Here is a 17,960-nt window from a genome sequence, read left to right as displayed (position 1 = left end):
TCCTGTTAGCGCTCTGGTTGCAAAGTCTGTAGGGAACTGCAACTAACCCAAAGATGGTGATTCTCTGGAGGTTTGAAACCACCAGCCACTCTATGAGAGAAAGATTGGCAATTTTCTTCCAAACAATTTACAGCACATGAAAACCTGCAAGGATCTGCTACAAGTTGGTTCAAACCCAACAATGACTGACTTTTAAACCAATAGAAACAATAGAAAATATTGAAATTGAAAAGTAGTTTGATTAGACTCCTTAGGTATGTAATATCTGCTAAAAGGAAAGCATGAGTATGGGTTTTTTACTCCCAACAGAATTCTAAAGTTCCGTTTTGTTTGTTTGTAATATCTGTAAATACATATGCAAGCATGCACATATATACGCTTCCAGAATGAAAATGGATAGAAAGTTTATTGCAATCTTTATGGTGATAGTGAAATGTAGAAATTTGAGAAGTATGCCTCTATATCTAAGAAAGCAGACATCTACAAGGGAATACAGGAAAACTTATCAGGTCCAAGTTGAATGTCTTTGCTATGTTACTGGAAAAGAGGAAGATCTTCAATTTACTCCTCATGTTGAAGAAAATGCACACAATTTCAAAATTTTTACAAATACTAAATAACATTTGGAAAACCAAGAACAATTATGCAATCTGAAAAATAAAATTTTATCAGACTACTTGCTCCCTAAAATATATTAAAGTTAAAAAACAGGAATTTTAAAAAAAGGCTTACCTTCCATCCCGATCCCAGTCATAAACTTCTATTTTGATTGTTCTGTTCATGGGGAAAATCATACATATAAAGTCAAAAGAAAACAAAACAAAATTCAAAACTTTCTATTCAAACTCAAAAGAACTCTCCCAAAAGAGCAGAATTGCCCAAAAGGGTTTCTAAGGCTAGAAATCTTTATAGAAGCAAATTGTCACACTCTCTCCTGGCTACAGGATTTAAATTACTGACTTGTGATTTGATGTCAAGAGCTTTAAACATTGAAATTCAAGGACTCATAAAAAGTTGACTTTACTTTTCTCTCCTTGTGATTGAGTCAGAATGGACTCGCGGTTGACCCTCAAATGAGTTTTTGGCAGATTGTGAATCTCACAGGAGACTGACCATCTTTCTCTCACTGGATTTGAATCATCAAATCCATCAAATTTGCTACACAACACTCTACTGACTAGAGTTCCACAGAACTCTCTAAAAATTACTTAGTAACATCAAAATGATATATGAAGAACAAAGTAAAACTGTAAATTTTCCTAGACAGATATAATAAATAGTGATTAAGCTTTACAAAATTATTTAAGTTGATTCTGCTAATTTCATTAATCAGTTTACCTATTAAAATTGGCTTCTAAAATCTGTATTGATTTCTTTAAAAGGACTGAGGAAAGAACGGAGGGAGTTCTTGTACTCTGACAACATTTATTAATGGACCAATGATGGATCTTAGCTGAAAGCAGAGAATACCAGAAGAATGTCTATCTGTGTTTCATTGATTATGCAAAGGCATTTGACTGCATTGATCATAACAAACTGTGGCTGACTCTGAGAAGAATGGGAATCCCAGAACATTTAATTGTGCTAATGTGAAACCTATACTTGGACCAAGAGGCAGTTGTCAGAACAGAGCAGGGCAACACTGTATGGTTCAAAATTGGGAAGGGTGTACGCGAGGGATGTGTCCTCTCTCCATACCTTTTCAACCTGTATGCAGAGCAGATTATCTGAGAGGCAGGGCTCTATGAGGAGAAGCGTGGTGTTAGGATTGGTGGACAATCTATCATGCAGATGACACAACCCTGCTCGCTGAAACTGAGGAGGACCTCATGCACTTACTGCGGAGGGTTAAGGACTGCAGCCTTCAATATGGACTGAGGCTCATTGTCCAGAAGACAAATATTCTCACCACTGGACTAATCGGTAGCATCAGGATGGATGGTGAAGAGATTGAGATTGTTCACAGCTTCAGTTTGCTTGGCTCCACGGTCAACACTCTTGGCACCAGTAGCCAGGAAATCAAAAAACGTATTGCGATGGGAAAGTCTGCGGTTAGGGACCTCTCTAAAGTACTCAAGAGCAACGGTGTCTCTCTGGAGACTAAGGTGCGCCTGATACAGGCCATGGTTTTTGCAATCACTTGTTATGCATCAGAGAGTTGGACAATGACTAGGGAGGATAGAAGGAGAATTGACACCTTTGAGCTGTGGTGCTGGAGAAGAGTACTGAATGTACCATGGACTGCCAAGAAAACAAATAGATTCATCCTAGAGAGGGTTAAATCAGGCTGCTCCTTGGAGGCAAGGATTCTGGGGCTTCGCCTGACATACTTTGGACATGTTGTAAGGAGAGACAGGTCTTTGGAGAGGGACATCATGCTGGGCAGAGTGGAGGGACAGCGCAGGAGGGGAAGACCTTCTATGAGGTGGATTGATTTAGTGACTGGGGTAATCGGGATGGATGTGTCAGAGGCAGTGAGATTGGCACAGGATAGAGCAGGGTTTAGGGCTGTTGTACATAGGGTCGCTATGAATCGCAAATGACTCGACGGCACATAACAACAACAACAACAATAATACTCCAACTTTCTGCTCCAGGAAACCACTGTTCTCTCTTGAGTCACAATGACCAGTAGTATAACTTCATGCCAAGATTTCTGAGTAAGTAAGTCTGGTCTGAGTTTGAGGAATGTGAATTTCTACAAAGTACTAGGTGATAGTGATTCTGATAACTAGGAACCATAACATTAAGATTCCTTTTTAGGGACATAGAACAAGTCCATTTCAATGAAACTATGGTTTCTTATTAGATGGATAAAATTGTAATCAAATGGTTTGAAAGCAAATTTTTAAAGCACATGTGAAGACACTAGCAAAATTTCTTCTAATTACTCATCGACTAAACTTGTAACGACAGAACCTTCTTGGAATATCTGTGAGCCAGCACCAAATTATGCCAGAAAAGAAACTTCAAGAATATGTCTGAATTGATAACATATCCAGCCAGAATCTTATACCTCTTACACAAATATCTACCATGGAAACATAAGATACTATTTGAAAATCTTGAAGGAATGAAAATTCTAGATTGACTTTGAATATTAATGTATAAATTTAACATGTATTTATATATTTTAACCCTTTAAACATTTTAATTATTGAAAACTCAGTTTACGAAACTTTAATTAGCAAAATCTTCATTCTCCATAAATCAACATGGATTAGAAAATGATGATAGAATATATTTGAATAAATGAGTCAGTTTTATAACTCTATATAGATGAAGATGTCAGAGTCATTTAAAAAACTACCTAGATTACTGAGTAGAAGAATCTATGACAAATATTGAATAGCTTTAGAAAAGTTGGCATTTACCTGTCATAATCACCATTACACAGAGCTCTAACTGAGATCTTGAACGCCTGCCATACAGGATTCAGAGTGTTCTTAACAACTTCCGTTCTATGACAAATTGTAAAACTGTAAAAATAAAAAAATAAAAAAAAATTAAAAAAAAGGTTTTGGTGATTTTCTGATTCATTGATGGCATATTGTTTTAATATTCAGTCTACTTTTTTTTTGCTGAGTAAGTGTTGCTGGTTCTTGTGTTGTTTCTGTATCGTTTAACAGAAAGAGACAGATGCTTTTGAATTTTTAAGGATTATGAAGTAAAACAATGAATATTTAGAACAAGTTTATTTCTAAAAAGAAAAACTTCTCCACATTCAATAATTCTTAAAGCTGTCTCATAAATAAAAGGGAGAGAAAATAATGTTAAAGAAAACGTACATGTAAACATCCACAGGTCACTAAAAATATTGAGGTGATAGTCAACTGTGAGAAGACTGGCTTGGTTGGAATACTGAAGGGGGAACCCTGGCTGAGCTGGATTTTAGAACAGATGTGAAACTGAGAAAGCGTATGTGAACAGAATTTTAAAGTAGTTTATCTTTAAAGAGAAATAGAGAAATTAAGGAACAGGGTGGGTAATACTAGAGGAATGATTAGCAAAGCTAAGAATTTGATTGATAATTACTTTTATTATTGTAAAAAAAATAAAGGTTTTACATGGAAGGAAACACTTTTCAGAGATGAAACAATTTATGTTGTATAGAAGAAATGGAAAAGCTAGAGCAATATCCCTGACGGGATCCTGGGGATCAATAGAGAAGTTAGCCCATCTGCAGGCACCACTGGGAAGGCAGAGTACAAAGATAGTTGTAATGAGAATATAAGTAAATGCACCAAGCGGTTTTTTTTTTCTTCAGGAAACAAGAAACACGGTCATCAATAAAAAGGAGGAAAGACAAAAGAACCAAAGGTCCCCCCAAAATAGAAAATTGACGGATTAAGGAGGAGCTGTTGTTGTTGTTTGCTGTTGAATCAAGCACGACTCATAGTGACCCTATGAACAAAAGGTCTGAAGCCTCTCTAAAACCATAGTTATTTATCAAAGTTCATAGAGTTCCTAGAGTAGGACTGCTTACAAGTACACTTCAGATGAACATCATGAATATTCTGTGAGAATATTCTGTGAGATAAGCAAATGGCTTATCTAAACTATTCGTTGTAAAAATGTGAATTTCTAAAATGAACGAAGACAGTATTTCAAGACCCTATCATCAGGAATAGAATGTATGATGTATTAAACCTCCATTTCTGATTCCCATTCAATTGTTGCACCAAATTGTGCAACTTTCTAACATCTATCTTAGAAGTGTTCTTATCTAACGTGAATGTGGGGTATAAAGTGTCAGACTGCTAACTAAATGGCTGGCTGCACCTATCTACTCAGCATAACTCAGGAGAAAGATAGCCTACTTCAGAAAGATTTATAACCTTAGAAATCTTTGGTGGCTAAGAGTGAGACTCAACTTAATACCATTAGTTTTAATGTGAAAGTACATAGCAGTACATTAGCTAAAAACATTTTTCCCCTTATGTTGTAGTGTGTTGTTGAGTTGAAACCAGCTCACAGCTGACCCTGACTCAAGGGGTTTTCAGAGGCAGTTAATCACACAGGAGGATATGATGATCATCCTTCTACAGAACTGCTGGGGGATTCGAATTGCAGGCAGCACAGTACAACTATTCTTCTTGTTGTTATGTGCTGTCAGTCAACTATGACTCACAGCAACCCTATGATGAATAGCTCTGAACCTACTCTATCCTGTCTCACTGTCCCTGAGACACCTTCTCCCTTTATCATAGTCACTGCATCAATCCATCTCATCCAGTGTCTTCCTCTCTTGAGCTGACCCTCCACCCTTCCAATCATGATGTCCTTCTTCAAGGACTGGTCCCTCCTGGCAACATGCCCAAAATATGTCAGACAGAGTTACCAAATTCTTGCATTCAAGGAGCAACCTGGTTTCACTCTCTCCAGGACAGACCTGTTTGTTCTCTTGTCAGTCTGTGATATGTTCAATACTTTTTTCCAGCAACACAACTCAAAGGTATCGATTCTTCTGCATCCTTCGTCACTGTCGAGTCAGATTATTCATTGTTTATTCATTATTTCTTTTCCCTCGCTCTTTTGCATGTTAATTTTTGCTGTTATTGTCATTGTCTCATTGGTTTTCATCGTATCACTCATACATATTTTGGTTTGTAACACTAATTACAATCATACAAGACCATCATTTACATCTTATGAAATCCTTTGTCTGTACCCTCCCTTTTCCTTCTCTCTACCCACCTATGTACTAACTTCTGCTTCCAATCCTTTCCTCTTATCCCTGTCAATTTCACACAACTATTTCTGTGTGTAAATCTTTTTTTAACATCACCTCCCCATTCAGTCAGTTATGTATGTCCTATAAATTGCTAATTACAATGGGCACAATATTTTATTATCCACTCATTTTAGACTGAACCTCCCTTCACCTATTCTAATACAGTATTATCTATCCATTAATTTTCTGCTCTCCCTTCCACAACCATCCTATTTTTATAAAAGTGGTCTTATGTAGTATTTGTTCTTTTTCTTATTTGTTCTTTTTTTAACTGAGTAATTTATCATAACATCCTTTAAACTCATTCATGCTGTGTAGTTCTTAATTGCTTTCTAATATCATATAATACTCCATTTGGTCAATGTATCACAATTTCTCTATCAATTTGTTTGTTGATGGGCACTTGGACTGCTTCCATCTCTTTACGAATGTGGCTAATGCTGCACTAACCTTGCAATAAATGCATAGAAAAATATTAAAAAATTTAGAAGCTCTACTCTGTGCCCAGAAAAGCCTTTCAAACATACTAAAATCACACAACTAGGAGAGGATGGAATAGATGAATAAGACCAATCATTTAAAAAGAAAATAATTCTGTGCAGGGGAGAAAAAACCCCACAAACCTAAACCCCCAAAACACCCCACCCAAAAATCTCTAAAAGGGCTAAAATAAAAGTTCATAGACTGGGAAACATATTTGGAAATTATATATGATAAGGTACTCATATCTAAAATTTATAGAATATTCTGCACTTCAATAACATAAAAAAAAACTAAAATAAAACTACAAAATGAGCAGAAGACATAAAACAAAAAAAAAAACTAAAATAAAACTACAAAATGAGCAGAAGACATAAAACAAAACAAGACAATTGCTAAATGGGTGGAAGATAATATTCTTCACCAAAGAAAACTTTCAGATGGGCAATAATCACATAAAGAAATGTTAAATATAACTAGTCATTGTTGTTGTTAGGAGCCGTCAAGCTCCTTATGATTCACAGTAACTCTATGAGCTACCGATCTGAACCTTGACCTATCCTATGCCTTCCTCACCAGCTCTGTTAGATTTGAGACCTAAGTTATTCATTGTGTCAATGCATTTCCCTGAAGGTCTTCTTGCTTTTGCTGACTCTCCTCTACATCTCCAAATGTGATGTCCTTTTTCAAGAACTAGCCTGTACTAATAACATGTCCAAAGCATGTGAGATGGACCATTACCATCCTTACGTCCAAGGAGCACCCTGGTTGCATTTTCTTCAAGACATCTATGTTTGTTCTCTTGGCAGTCCATGGGATATTCAGTACTTTTCTTCACCACCAACTCAACTGCATCAATTCTTATTCAAGGTCAAACTTTCAGATGCATTTTAGTCTTTAAACTAACATCACTGCACCTTAGAACTTTGGAGAAAGTCCTGAAAGCAGACTTTCTCAAAGCAATATATCCTCTGGTCTCTTGCCTTGTGGCATAAAATGTGTTGAATGGGATTCAATCAAGATGAAATCATTGACAACATCAATCTTCATCTATCATGATGTTTTCTATTGGTCCAGTGGTTAGGGTTTTTCTTTTCTTGAGGGTGAGATGTAATCCATACTGAAGACTGTGATTTTTGATCTTCTGCAGCAAGCCCTTCAAGACCTTCTTGCTTTCAACAAACAAGGTTGTGTCACCTGCATAATGCAGGTCGTTGATGAGTGGTCCTCTGATTCTTACACCACATTATTCTTCATAAAATCCACCTTCTCAAATGATTTATTCAGCATATAGATGGAATGAGTATGAAGAAAGGATATAGCCTTGATGTACACCTTTCTTGATTTTAAACCATGTTGTTCTGTTTGGACAACAGCTTCTGGGTCTATGTATAGGTTTTGTTGTAGCTGTTGTTGAGTTGCCTGTGACTCATAGTTTGTTGAGTTTTGTTGTAGTGTCTTTGAGTCGCCTGTGACTCATAGTGACCCTATGCACAATAGCTCTGAACTCTGTCCTATCCTAAGCTTATCTCAGTCTCTGACACATCTTACCCTATTATCCCTGTTACTGTGTCAATCTATCTCATCCAAGTTCTTCCACCCTTCCAAGTATGATGTCATTTTCCAAGGACTAGTCCCTCCTGGCAAAATGCCCAAAGTATGTGTGAGAGTTTCAAAATCATTTCCTCCAGATGACAAGTTGCTTTCACCTTCTCCAGAACAAATCTGTTTGTTCTCTTGGCAGTCCATGATATGTTTTATACTCTTCTCTAGTAGCACAATACAAAGGCATCAGTTCTTCTGTCATCCTAAGTTACTGTATAGCTCTTAGATGCTTAGCAAATAATTGTGAAGACCATGGCCCAAAACAGGCACCCCTTAGTTTCTAGACTAATATCTTTGAACTTCAGTACTCTGGAGAGGTACCTGACAGTGGACTTTCCTAATTCAATTTGTCTTTTTTTTTTCCTGGCTGCTGGTTTCAAGAGTTGATTGTGGACCCAAAGTTTTACATGAGCACAATTAAACATTCCTGGATTCCCATTCTTATCAATGCTAGCCATAATTTGCTATGATGCATCCAGTCAAATGCCTCTGCATAGTCAATAAAACACAGAGAGATTCCACTGGTATTCTCTGCTATTACACCAAGATCCACCAGACATCAATAATGATATATATTGGACTACAATCGCTTCTAAATTCTGCCTGAACTTCTGGAAGTTCTCTGTCAATGCACTGCTCTAGCCAATACTTTTCAACAGTATTCAGCAAGATTTTACTTGCATGTATTATTATTATTATTGATATTAAGTTATAATGTCTAAATTCTTTTGGATCACGTTTCTTGGGAATAGGGATAATATTCTTGGAAATGGCTCTTCCAGGACTGGCCTGACTAGCCAGGTAACTGTCTTTCATATTTCCTAGCACAGAACCACAAGGACATCAAAGAATGCATCTATTTGTTAAAAGATAATAGTTGGTATCCTATGACTTCTGAGGGCATTATTTCTTGCTAATGGTATCATTGCAACTTTATTGTCTTCCTTCTTGGTCATATGCTACTTCATAAATGGTTCCATGCCAGCCAACACTTTTTGGTACAATTACTGTATGTATTCATTCCACTTTCTTTTGATGCTTCCTAGACAGTTCAAAATTCTGCCCACAGAATCAAAATTGCAACTCAAGGACAGATGCAAACAACAACAAAAAAACCCCCCAATAGTTATCACCTCACACCAGCATCAACAGCAATGTTCAACAAGACAGCAAACAACAAATGCTGAGAAGGATACGGAGTAACTGGAACTCCCATGCACTGCAAGTGAGAATGTAAAATGGTACAATTATGGAAAGCAGTCTGGCATTACTTCAAAAGTTGAAAATAGTAATATAATTTGATCTAGCCATTCCACCAGTGGGAATATATCTTAAACAAATGAGAGCTGTGATATGAACAGATAATACATACCATGTTTATAGCAGCATTATTCATAATAGCAAAGAGTAAACATTTAAACTAATATTAATAAGAAGACATTTAGTAATAACTAAAAATGCCACCAGTCCTTACAAAGAACTCAGTCACGTTACAAATACAGGAGCTTCTCAAAAACACCATAAAAATATTAAATAAGTATCATAGTGTCCATAATATATCCAGCTAACTTCCATGTTTGTCTCACTCTGAAAAGCCTGCAAGCCCATCTTCTTCATCTCAGGGAAGAAAGGTTTATTTCTATTAAGAGATCAAAAAAAAATGTGCTACCAAAAAAAGAAAAGAAAAAAAAAGAAGAAGAAATAGGCTATAAAGTGATCCGAGTAATTAAAAACTTAAAGCATTAATATCTCCTTTCCTTCACTATTGTAACACACCCATAGAAGTACATATCATTAAATGGACAGTGCTCAGGAGAATTTCTACTCTATTTAAGTCGTCAAAGTTCTCAAGCTGAACCACCCAAACCAACGAAGGAACCACTGGAAACAAAAGGTATTCCAAAGGAAAGTAAAGAGTTGACAGAGGACTATGAGAAGGGCAATCAAGATAAACAAAGAAGCTGGAATAAAAGCAATGGAGATACAGAAGAAGCAGATAGAGGCTGGAGGACCACAAAGGGAAAAAAGTGAGGAATGTCAATATCATAGAATAAACAAAAATCAATAGAGATCTGGTGATGAGAAGTCACAGCATGTGGGATGATTTGTTACAGAAACAGATACCTGTCTTAGCTTATACTTAGTTGGCACATCGTTAAGACCAACAGATGTGAATTTATCTTTTATATCACAGTCTGTTGGGATCTCTGATTGGGCAGCTAACCAAAATGGATGGTTCGAATGACCCACCTGATATTCTATGAGAGAAGATTACATAGTCTCTTCCTGTAAAGATATACATTCTCAGAAACCTGATAGAAGCTCCCTATGAATCAAAAGCAAACTAAAAAATAGTGAGTTTTCATTGGTTTGTATGACATAGTCTAGTAAGTAGGAATTTTATGGTATAAAGATAGGTAGATAAGTAAAAAAGAAAGAGGGAGAGAAGCTGTTTTGTTGAATAATCTTTAAACTAATGCACTCAGTAGTTTAGAGACTATTAGTCTCTATATTTTATCATTATTTATGTATCATTGAGTCAGAACAGACCCTCCGGAGGGTTTTCGGAGGCAATTAATTGTGTGGGAAAAGTATAAGCAGTCAGGAGATAAAAAGACATATTGCTCTGAGCAAGCCGATTGTAAGGGACCTCTTCAAAATCCTAAAAAGAGAATTGGTGTCATTTTGAAGACTAAGGTACATTTGATTAAGATCTTTTCAATTACTTGCTATGCATGTAAAAGTTGGATACTAAATAAGGATTACAGAAGAATTACTGATGTCTTTGTGTTTTGGTCTTACAGAAGAGTATTGAATATACTATTGACTGACAAAAGAACAAACAAGTATATCTTGGAAAAAGTACAGCCAGAGTGCTCCTTAAAGGCAAGGAGGGCAAAGCTTTGTCTCTCATACTTGGGACATGTTGCTAAGAGAGGCTATTCCTTGGAATAAGTCACCATGTTTGGAATGACAGAGGGTCAGTGAAAGAGAGGAAGACCTCCTTCATGATGGATCGACACACTGATAGATGCAATGGGCGCATGTGTATCAGAGATAGTGAGAATAACACAGGATAGGGCAGGATTCAGGTCTGTTGTTCATAAGGTTGCTAGGAGTCATACTAGATGGCACCTAGAAACAACAACAGATCACCCATATTTCTCACATAAATGTTTTCATCAGTTTCTTGCTATAGTCCTAGCTTCACCAGCTATAGTAATAAAATAGTTTGACACTTGACACACTTCTTTTCCTCTTAAGAAAGTTTCTCATCTTCCTAATAATATATTTATAAATCAAGTGGTCATTTTTCTCCTATTAATTGTTCTTATTATTATACATTAGATGTGACATAAACAGCACAATGTCACTCACCAAAATTTTTCTAGAAATGAGATCTAGCTTTTTCACCTTCATATTCAAAGAAAAATATAAATTTATGTATATTACAAGTATTTAAGTGGAATATATCATATATTCTAAAGACACTCTGCTTTCAGAAAATGTAAACAGCCATTTACCAAAATTAGCTATTCCAAAAGAAAAATCATCTTATTCACTCATGAATAACAAGAAAATAAATAACCTGGAAACCAAGGAAGTCATTCATAATGATATTTTGAAGATGTTTCTAACAGAAATGAGGTTTTTACTCCAGCATTTATATGAGTCTCTAATATGCTTCACAGCAGGTAATTTTTCAAATGTTAAAGTTCAGAAAACTGTAGAGGGTCTATCTTGGCAGTTAAAAAAAAAAATCTACAGATAAAACATGAGACAGCAAAATCTTTTTTTTACTCATTAAAAACTCATTAAAACAAAACAATGTATCGGAATGCTAGGATTTACTAAATTTTAGCTACTGTTGTCTTGAAATTATTTTAAATTTATGTGTAAGGTGTAAGTTTTCTTATACGTTACTTCATAAATTAGTATCATCTTTCCAATGCTTCATTTCCTGTGTCAATATTTTCCTTAGAAAAATAATGTTGATAGAAGTTAAATAAATTATCCACGAGAAAAGACAATGATTTAAATCCACATAGCAGAACTTTAGATCAAATTTTAACAACTAATTGTTCCCATAAATAGTAAATATCTCTGTCTCATTGTCGTGGAATTGCAGCTACCTCATAGGTCATCCTTCAGCAGGTTTTCAGAGGGGTATGTCAAATGGGAGAAGAATGCCCAACCTTCTACTATAGAGCCACCTGTGGATCTGAACGCTTCAGAGAGAGGCTGTCTTTGGCTTAGAATGCAACAATCTATGGACTGTTTCATCAAAACCCCCTTTATATTTAAAATTAAACTCAAATATTATTAGGACAAATATATAGCATTAACACACACACACACACACACACACACACACACACACATCATGATGTTATTTCTTTGAAGCTATAGACCCTATAGACAAAGCAGAGCTATTCCATAAGTTTTTAAGACTGTAAAGCAGACTAGCACATTTTTCCCTTGTTACTGGGTTAAAACTTCTATGGAAATTTAAAATGCACAATCTGAAATATTTTGTTAAGAAATTAAACTCTTTGACCATTTACTGACAGAAGAGACTCTTATAGACTCTAGAGATGTAGTAGGTTAAGTGCTTAGCTGCTAATCATAAAACTATATTATTATAGCAATACTTTAGAAAACACATATCAGAAATTTTCCATGACCTGAAATCCATTCATTTTCAGTACCAAGCAAAAGATCTAAATTGCTTTGAAAAATTATTCACTGATATTGCAAGGCAAAAAATTATCAGTGTTTAGAAAATACCAAAATTTTACATTTTGCTCCATTTATCAATTTAATGTGCTTCTCTGAGAAAAATAATTCAAATATCATTCTTACCATAGATTTAAAATACACAAACGATAAATCTACCTGCCATCTTCATTACTTCGATAAAATACAAGAAAAGGGTCTGATTTTCCAAAGAAGTCCTTCTTGTCCAATTTGTTTGCACAAAATTGCATCAAAACAGCATCCTAAGACGAAAATGAATAAACTAGTTAAAACATCTGGACTATAAACCATAACTTCAGATCACAAACAAGATTTGACAACTCAGGAACTTTTAAACACAAATGATTTAATAATTGATAAAGCACTGTGAGACATTGCAAAATTGACTCCACAGGTGTTCATTCTAGTGACAATTTATGATTTTATCAAAGTCCTTTAACAATCTACCCTAAATAATATCATTTTTTAGGCTATATAATACTCATCATCATCATCTAGTTACCATTAAGTTGAGTCTGACTCACGTATGTCATATTAAGTGGTGTTCCACAGAGTTTTCAATGGCTAATTTTTCAGAATTAGACTGCCAGGTATTTTCTTCTGTGGTTTCTATGCATAGACTTGATTTTTTAGCTTTTCTTTAGAATAAAATGAATTATCAAAACGACACTAAGTATCTAATATTATAACACTATTGTTGTCATATTCTGTTGAGTCAAATACAACCCCATGAAAAATACCTCTAAACCTTGCCCTAGCATGAGCCAATTTCACTGTCACTGACACATCTGTCACCAATGCCAGTCACTGTGTCAGTCCATTTCACCTAGGGTCCCTCTCCTGTGCTCATCCTCCACCTTTCCAACATGATGCCCTTTCCTAAGGAGTTGTCCCTCCTGGCAACATGCCCAAAATATGTGACATAGAGTTTTAAAATCCTTGCTTCCAAGAAGCAGTCTGATTTCACCTCCTCTAGACCTGTTTGTTCTCTTGACTGTATATGGTATGTTTAATATTTTCTCCAGCACAACTAAAAGGCACTGATTCTTCTTCTACCATCCTAGAGTCAGCTCTAAGATGCATTGCAAATAAATGAGAAGACCACAGCCTAGATCAGGGGCACCTTAGTCTCCAGAATGACTCATTGCTCTTTAGCAGTTTGGAGAGTGCCCAGGGGCAGACTTTCTAAAGCAACTCCTCTTTAATTTCCTGACTGCTTGTGCCAAGAGTGTTGATTCAAGTAAGATGAACTGCTAATAACCTCAATCTTTTCTCCATCTGTCATGATGCTGCAGTTGGATCAGAGGCAAGAATTTTGTTTTCTTGATGTTGAGATGCAATCCATACTGAAGGCTTCAATTCAAAGCAAATTCAAGGCAAACACTTCAGGTCCTGCTCGGTTTTGGTGAGCAATGATAACAAAGGATCTTCATTAATTTTTTTCATAATTCAAACATATACAGGTGGTTTATTAAGCATCTACTATGTATCTGATGTTGAGCATGCAGTGTGGAATGGAAAAGCATGTAACAACTCTGACCACATAATTGATAAACTGTTAACAGTTACTTTTTATCTCACATGTATATTCATGTCCTAACAACTATATTAAAAGTGATATCTCAGAAACTTAAACACAAATTATAAGGGCCTCAAATTTATAATTAATATTTTATATCTGTAAATTATTATGCCAAGGGAATAATTTTTATCAAGGTATTTATACTAAAAGGAGGTCTTTATAAAACATAATGTATATGAATGAAACATACTGTAAAGGTATGTTATAGTTGTTGACTGCCTTTGAGTCGAGCAAGACTTATACCAACCCTATGAACAAAAGGCATGAAGTCTTTCTATAACTACTGACATTTATCAAAGTTCATAGAGTTTCTAGAGGTACGTTGTTTAGGGAGTGGATGCCACTCTTGCTTCCAAACCTGTCTTAAACTGGGAGCTCCACCAAACACTTAACCACCATGGGTAATAGTTATGGCATTTGACACCCCAACGGCACAAGATTCAGCATCATAGCAACTCCAAGCTACCTCAGTACAGCATACTGGCAGAAGAGTGCTGTACCACTAAGAAAAAATTTTCCTCCAAAATATAACAACCAAATTTAAATACAAAGGCCCTCCTCGAAGTCTTGTTGACTTTAAACAAGAGGTTTAAATTTCAAAAACAACCAGTATAGTATGTTACTGTTGTTATGTTACCATTGAGTAGCCTGTGATAGACAGCAGCCCTATGTAGAGCAGCTCTGGACCTTTCCTGTCCTTAGCCAGTCTCACTAATTTGGACACTCCAGCTCCCATTGCTCCAGATACTGTATCAATAAATCTTATCCAGGGTCTTCCTCTCTAGTACTTTATGTCCTCCGTTCTGAGCATGATGACTTTCTCCAAGAACTGGTCTCTCCTGGCCACATGCCCAAAGTATGTGAAGTGGAGCTTCAAAATCCTAGCATCCAAGGAGAGACCTGTTTCCACCCTCTCCTATTTGTTTTCTTGGCAGTCCATGGTATGTTCAAGACTCTTCTCCAGCACCACAACTCAAAGGCATCTATTCTTCTGTCATCCTTAGTCATTGCCCAACTCTCTGAAGCATAGTAATTGAGAAGACCATGGCCTGGATTAGGTGCAACTTTGTACCCAGACTGATATCGTTGTTCCTCAGCACTTGAGAGAGGTCCAGGACAGCAGATTTTCCCAGTGCAATTTCGTCTTTTGATTTCCTGACTGCTGGTATGAATGAAGAGTGTTGACTGTGGATCCAAGCAAGCTAAAAACCTCAATCTCTTCTCCATCTATCATGGTGCTGCCAGTTGGCCCAATGGTGAGAATCTTTGTATTCTTGATGTTGAGCTTCAATACATATTGAAGACTATCATCCTTGACCTTGTGCAGCAAGTGTTTCAGGTCTTCTTCAGTTTCAGCAAGCAAGGTTGTGTCATCTGCGTATTATAGGCTGTTAATGAGTCTTCCTCTAATCCTGATGCCACACTCCTCCTCATAAAGCACTGCCTCCTGAATGATCTATTCTGCAAACAGACTGAGGAAGTAAGAGGACAGTATGCATACCTAATGCACTCCTTTCCTGATTCTGAACCGTGCAGTGCTTCTTTGCTCTGTTTTGAGGATTGCTTCTTGATCCATGTATTGGTTTCGTATAAGCATGATCAAGTGTTCTGGGATTCCTATTTTCCTCAAGGTTAGCCACAATTTGTAAAGGTATAACTATATGAAAATAAATTAGTGTTGGTTTTTTTTTTTAAAAAAAAAGAGAGGTCTGGAGACTTAGTGGTAAGGGGTTGTGATGCCAACTCAGATACCAAGTTTGAAACCACTAGTTGTTCTGGAAGAGATAATTGGGCAAATAACTTTAGTGAGATTTAAAGTCTCTGAAAAGGTTCAGCTATCAGTTGGTTCCGACTTGATGGTACATAGTAACAATATATTTACTTAAGAGGTTCAGCTATCAGTTGGTTCCGACTTGATGGTACATAGTAACAATATATTTACTTAAGCTCTCGAAATCTACATGATTGATTTTAATTTCTCCAGATTGAGCATTTCTGGCTGTATTTGGCAGCCTCTTTATACCATAGAATAGGCCATCTAAGCTTGATCCCAGTTTGTCTCTGATGAACTTCATGGTTTTGGGCTTTACTGCCAGGTCTCTGATCCACCTTGAGTTGATTTTTGTGTATGGTGTGAGATATGGATCCTGGTTCAGCTATCTGCATGTAGCAGTCCAGTTTTGCCAGCACCATTTGTTGAAGAGGTTGCCATTTCCCAAATTGATAGGTTTTATTTCCTTTTCATGTATCAGTTGACCATAGATATCCAAGTCCATTTCTGGGTTCTCAATTCTTTTCCAGTGGTCTATGCTCTTTTGGTTACTACTACCGTGTATAAGATTTTGAGGTCAGGGTATGCTATGACTTCCAACTCATTTTTGTTTTTCAGAAGTGCTTTGCTTATTCGGGGTCTCTTTCCTCTCCAAATAAACTTGACCATTTCCCTTTTGATCTCCTTGTAAAATGAATTTGGTTATCTGGATTTGATTGCATTGAACATGTGGAGTGTTTTTGGTAGGATTGTCTTATCCATAAACAGGGCACATTTTCCCATTTAGTTAGGTCTTTTATTGTGTCTCGCAGAAATGTTCTGTAGTTTTCTTTGAACAGGTCTTTTATGTCTCTAGCTAGGTTCATTCCCTTAGTTTGTGGTTAGCTACTGTAAATGGTATTGCTTTCTTGGTTTCCTTCTCTGTTGCTGCAGAGGGCTCCCACTGATATTGATATCTGGATATTGATATTACATCCTGCCACTCTACCAAATTGGTCTACTAGCGCCAACAGATTTTTGTTGAGTCCTCGGGGTTTTCTGTCTATAGTATCATATCATCTGTATATAGCAACAGTTTAATCATCTCTTTGCCAATCTGGATGCCTTTTATTTCCTTCTCTTGCTGTAGCACCCAAGCAAGCACTTCCATTATAATACTGAACAGAAGTGGTGACAGTAGGCCTCCTTCTCTGGTCTCTATTCACAAGGAAACTGCTCATAGTCTTCCTCCATTGAAAATGATATTAGCTCTTGGAATGGCATATACACTTTTCAATATGTTGAGGAAATTCTCCTCTATTTCAATTTTTCTGAGTGTTTTTATCAGGAAAGGGCATTGGATTTTGCCAAATGCCCTTTCTGCATCAATTGCTAAGATCATATGTTTCTTGTTATTTGCTTTGTTAATATAGTGAATTATGCTGACTGTTTTTATGTTGAACCATTCTTGCGTATTGATTATAAATCCCACTTGGTCTGGGAAAATAAACATTTGGCAATAGCATTTCAGACAACGGTCTCATATAAAAAAAATTACAGAATCCTACAGGATCACCACAAGAAAAAGACTGATAGGTAACATAGTTACAAAATGGGCAAAATACATGGAGAGACTTTTCACAAAGGAAAATATCTGAATGGCTAACAGACACATGAAGAAATGCTGAAAATCACTAGTTAGAGAGATGCAAATCAAAACCACAATGAGACACTATCTCACTCCAGTAGCAGTGGCAAAGTTTAACAGGACAGCAAGTAATAAATGTTGGCGAGGATGTGGTGGGACAGGAACTGTTATACACTGTTCATGGGATTGTAAATGGTAAGGCCACTCTGGAAGGCAGTTTGATGTTTCCTCAAAAGCTTGAACAAAAAAAATCCATATGGCCTAGCTATTCCACTGCTTGGAATATACACTAAGAATATGAGAACTGAGACAAAAATAGACATCTTTATACCAGTGTTAATAGCAGCATTATTCATCATCGCAAGAATATGGAAACAGTCCTGATGTTCAAACACAAGGGAAT

General features: G+C 36.4%; 1 protein-coding gene across 1 annotated transcript in view; it reads right to left on the bottom strand.

The window, feature by feature from the left end:
* Positions 1-17,960, bottom strand: part of CPNE8 (copine VIII) — a 400,491-nt gene that overhangs the window by 154,757 nt on the left and 227,774 nt on the right. The window contains exons 8-10 of the mRNA XM_006888207.1: positions 12,716-12,819; positions 3,375-3,479; positions 733-774 (exon numbers count right to left, since the gene is read on the bottom strand). Coding sequence (XP_006888269.1) covers positions 733-774; positions 3,375-3,479; positions 12,716-12,819 — 251 coding nt within the window. The remainder of the gene's footprint in view (positions 1-732; positions 775-3,374; positions 3,480-12,715; positions 12,820-17,960) is intronic.

Source organism: Elephantulus edwardii, unplaced genomic scaffold (assembly GCF_000299155.1).
Source record: "Elephantulus edwardii isolate Elephantulus edwardi_28Jun2011 unplaced genomic scaffold, EleEdw1.0 scaffold00065, whole genome shotgun sequence".
Taxonomy (NCBI): domain Eukaryota; kingdom Metazoa; phylum Chordata; class Mammalia; order Macroscelidea; family Macroscelididae; genus Elephantulus; species Elephantulus edwardii.
This window is presented reverse-complemented; position numbering and strand designations above follow the sequence as displayed.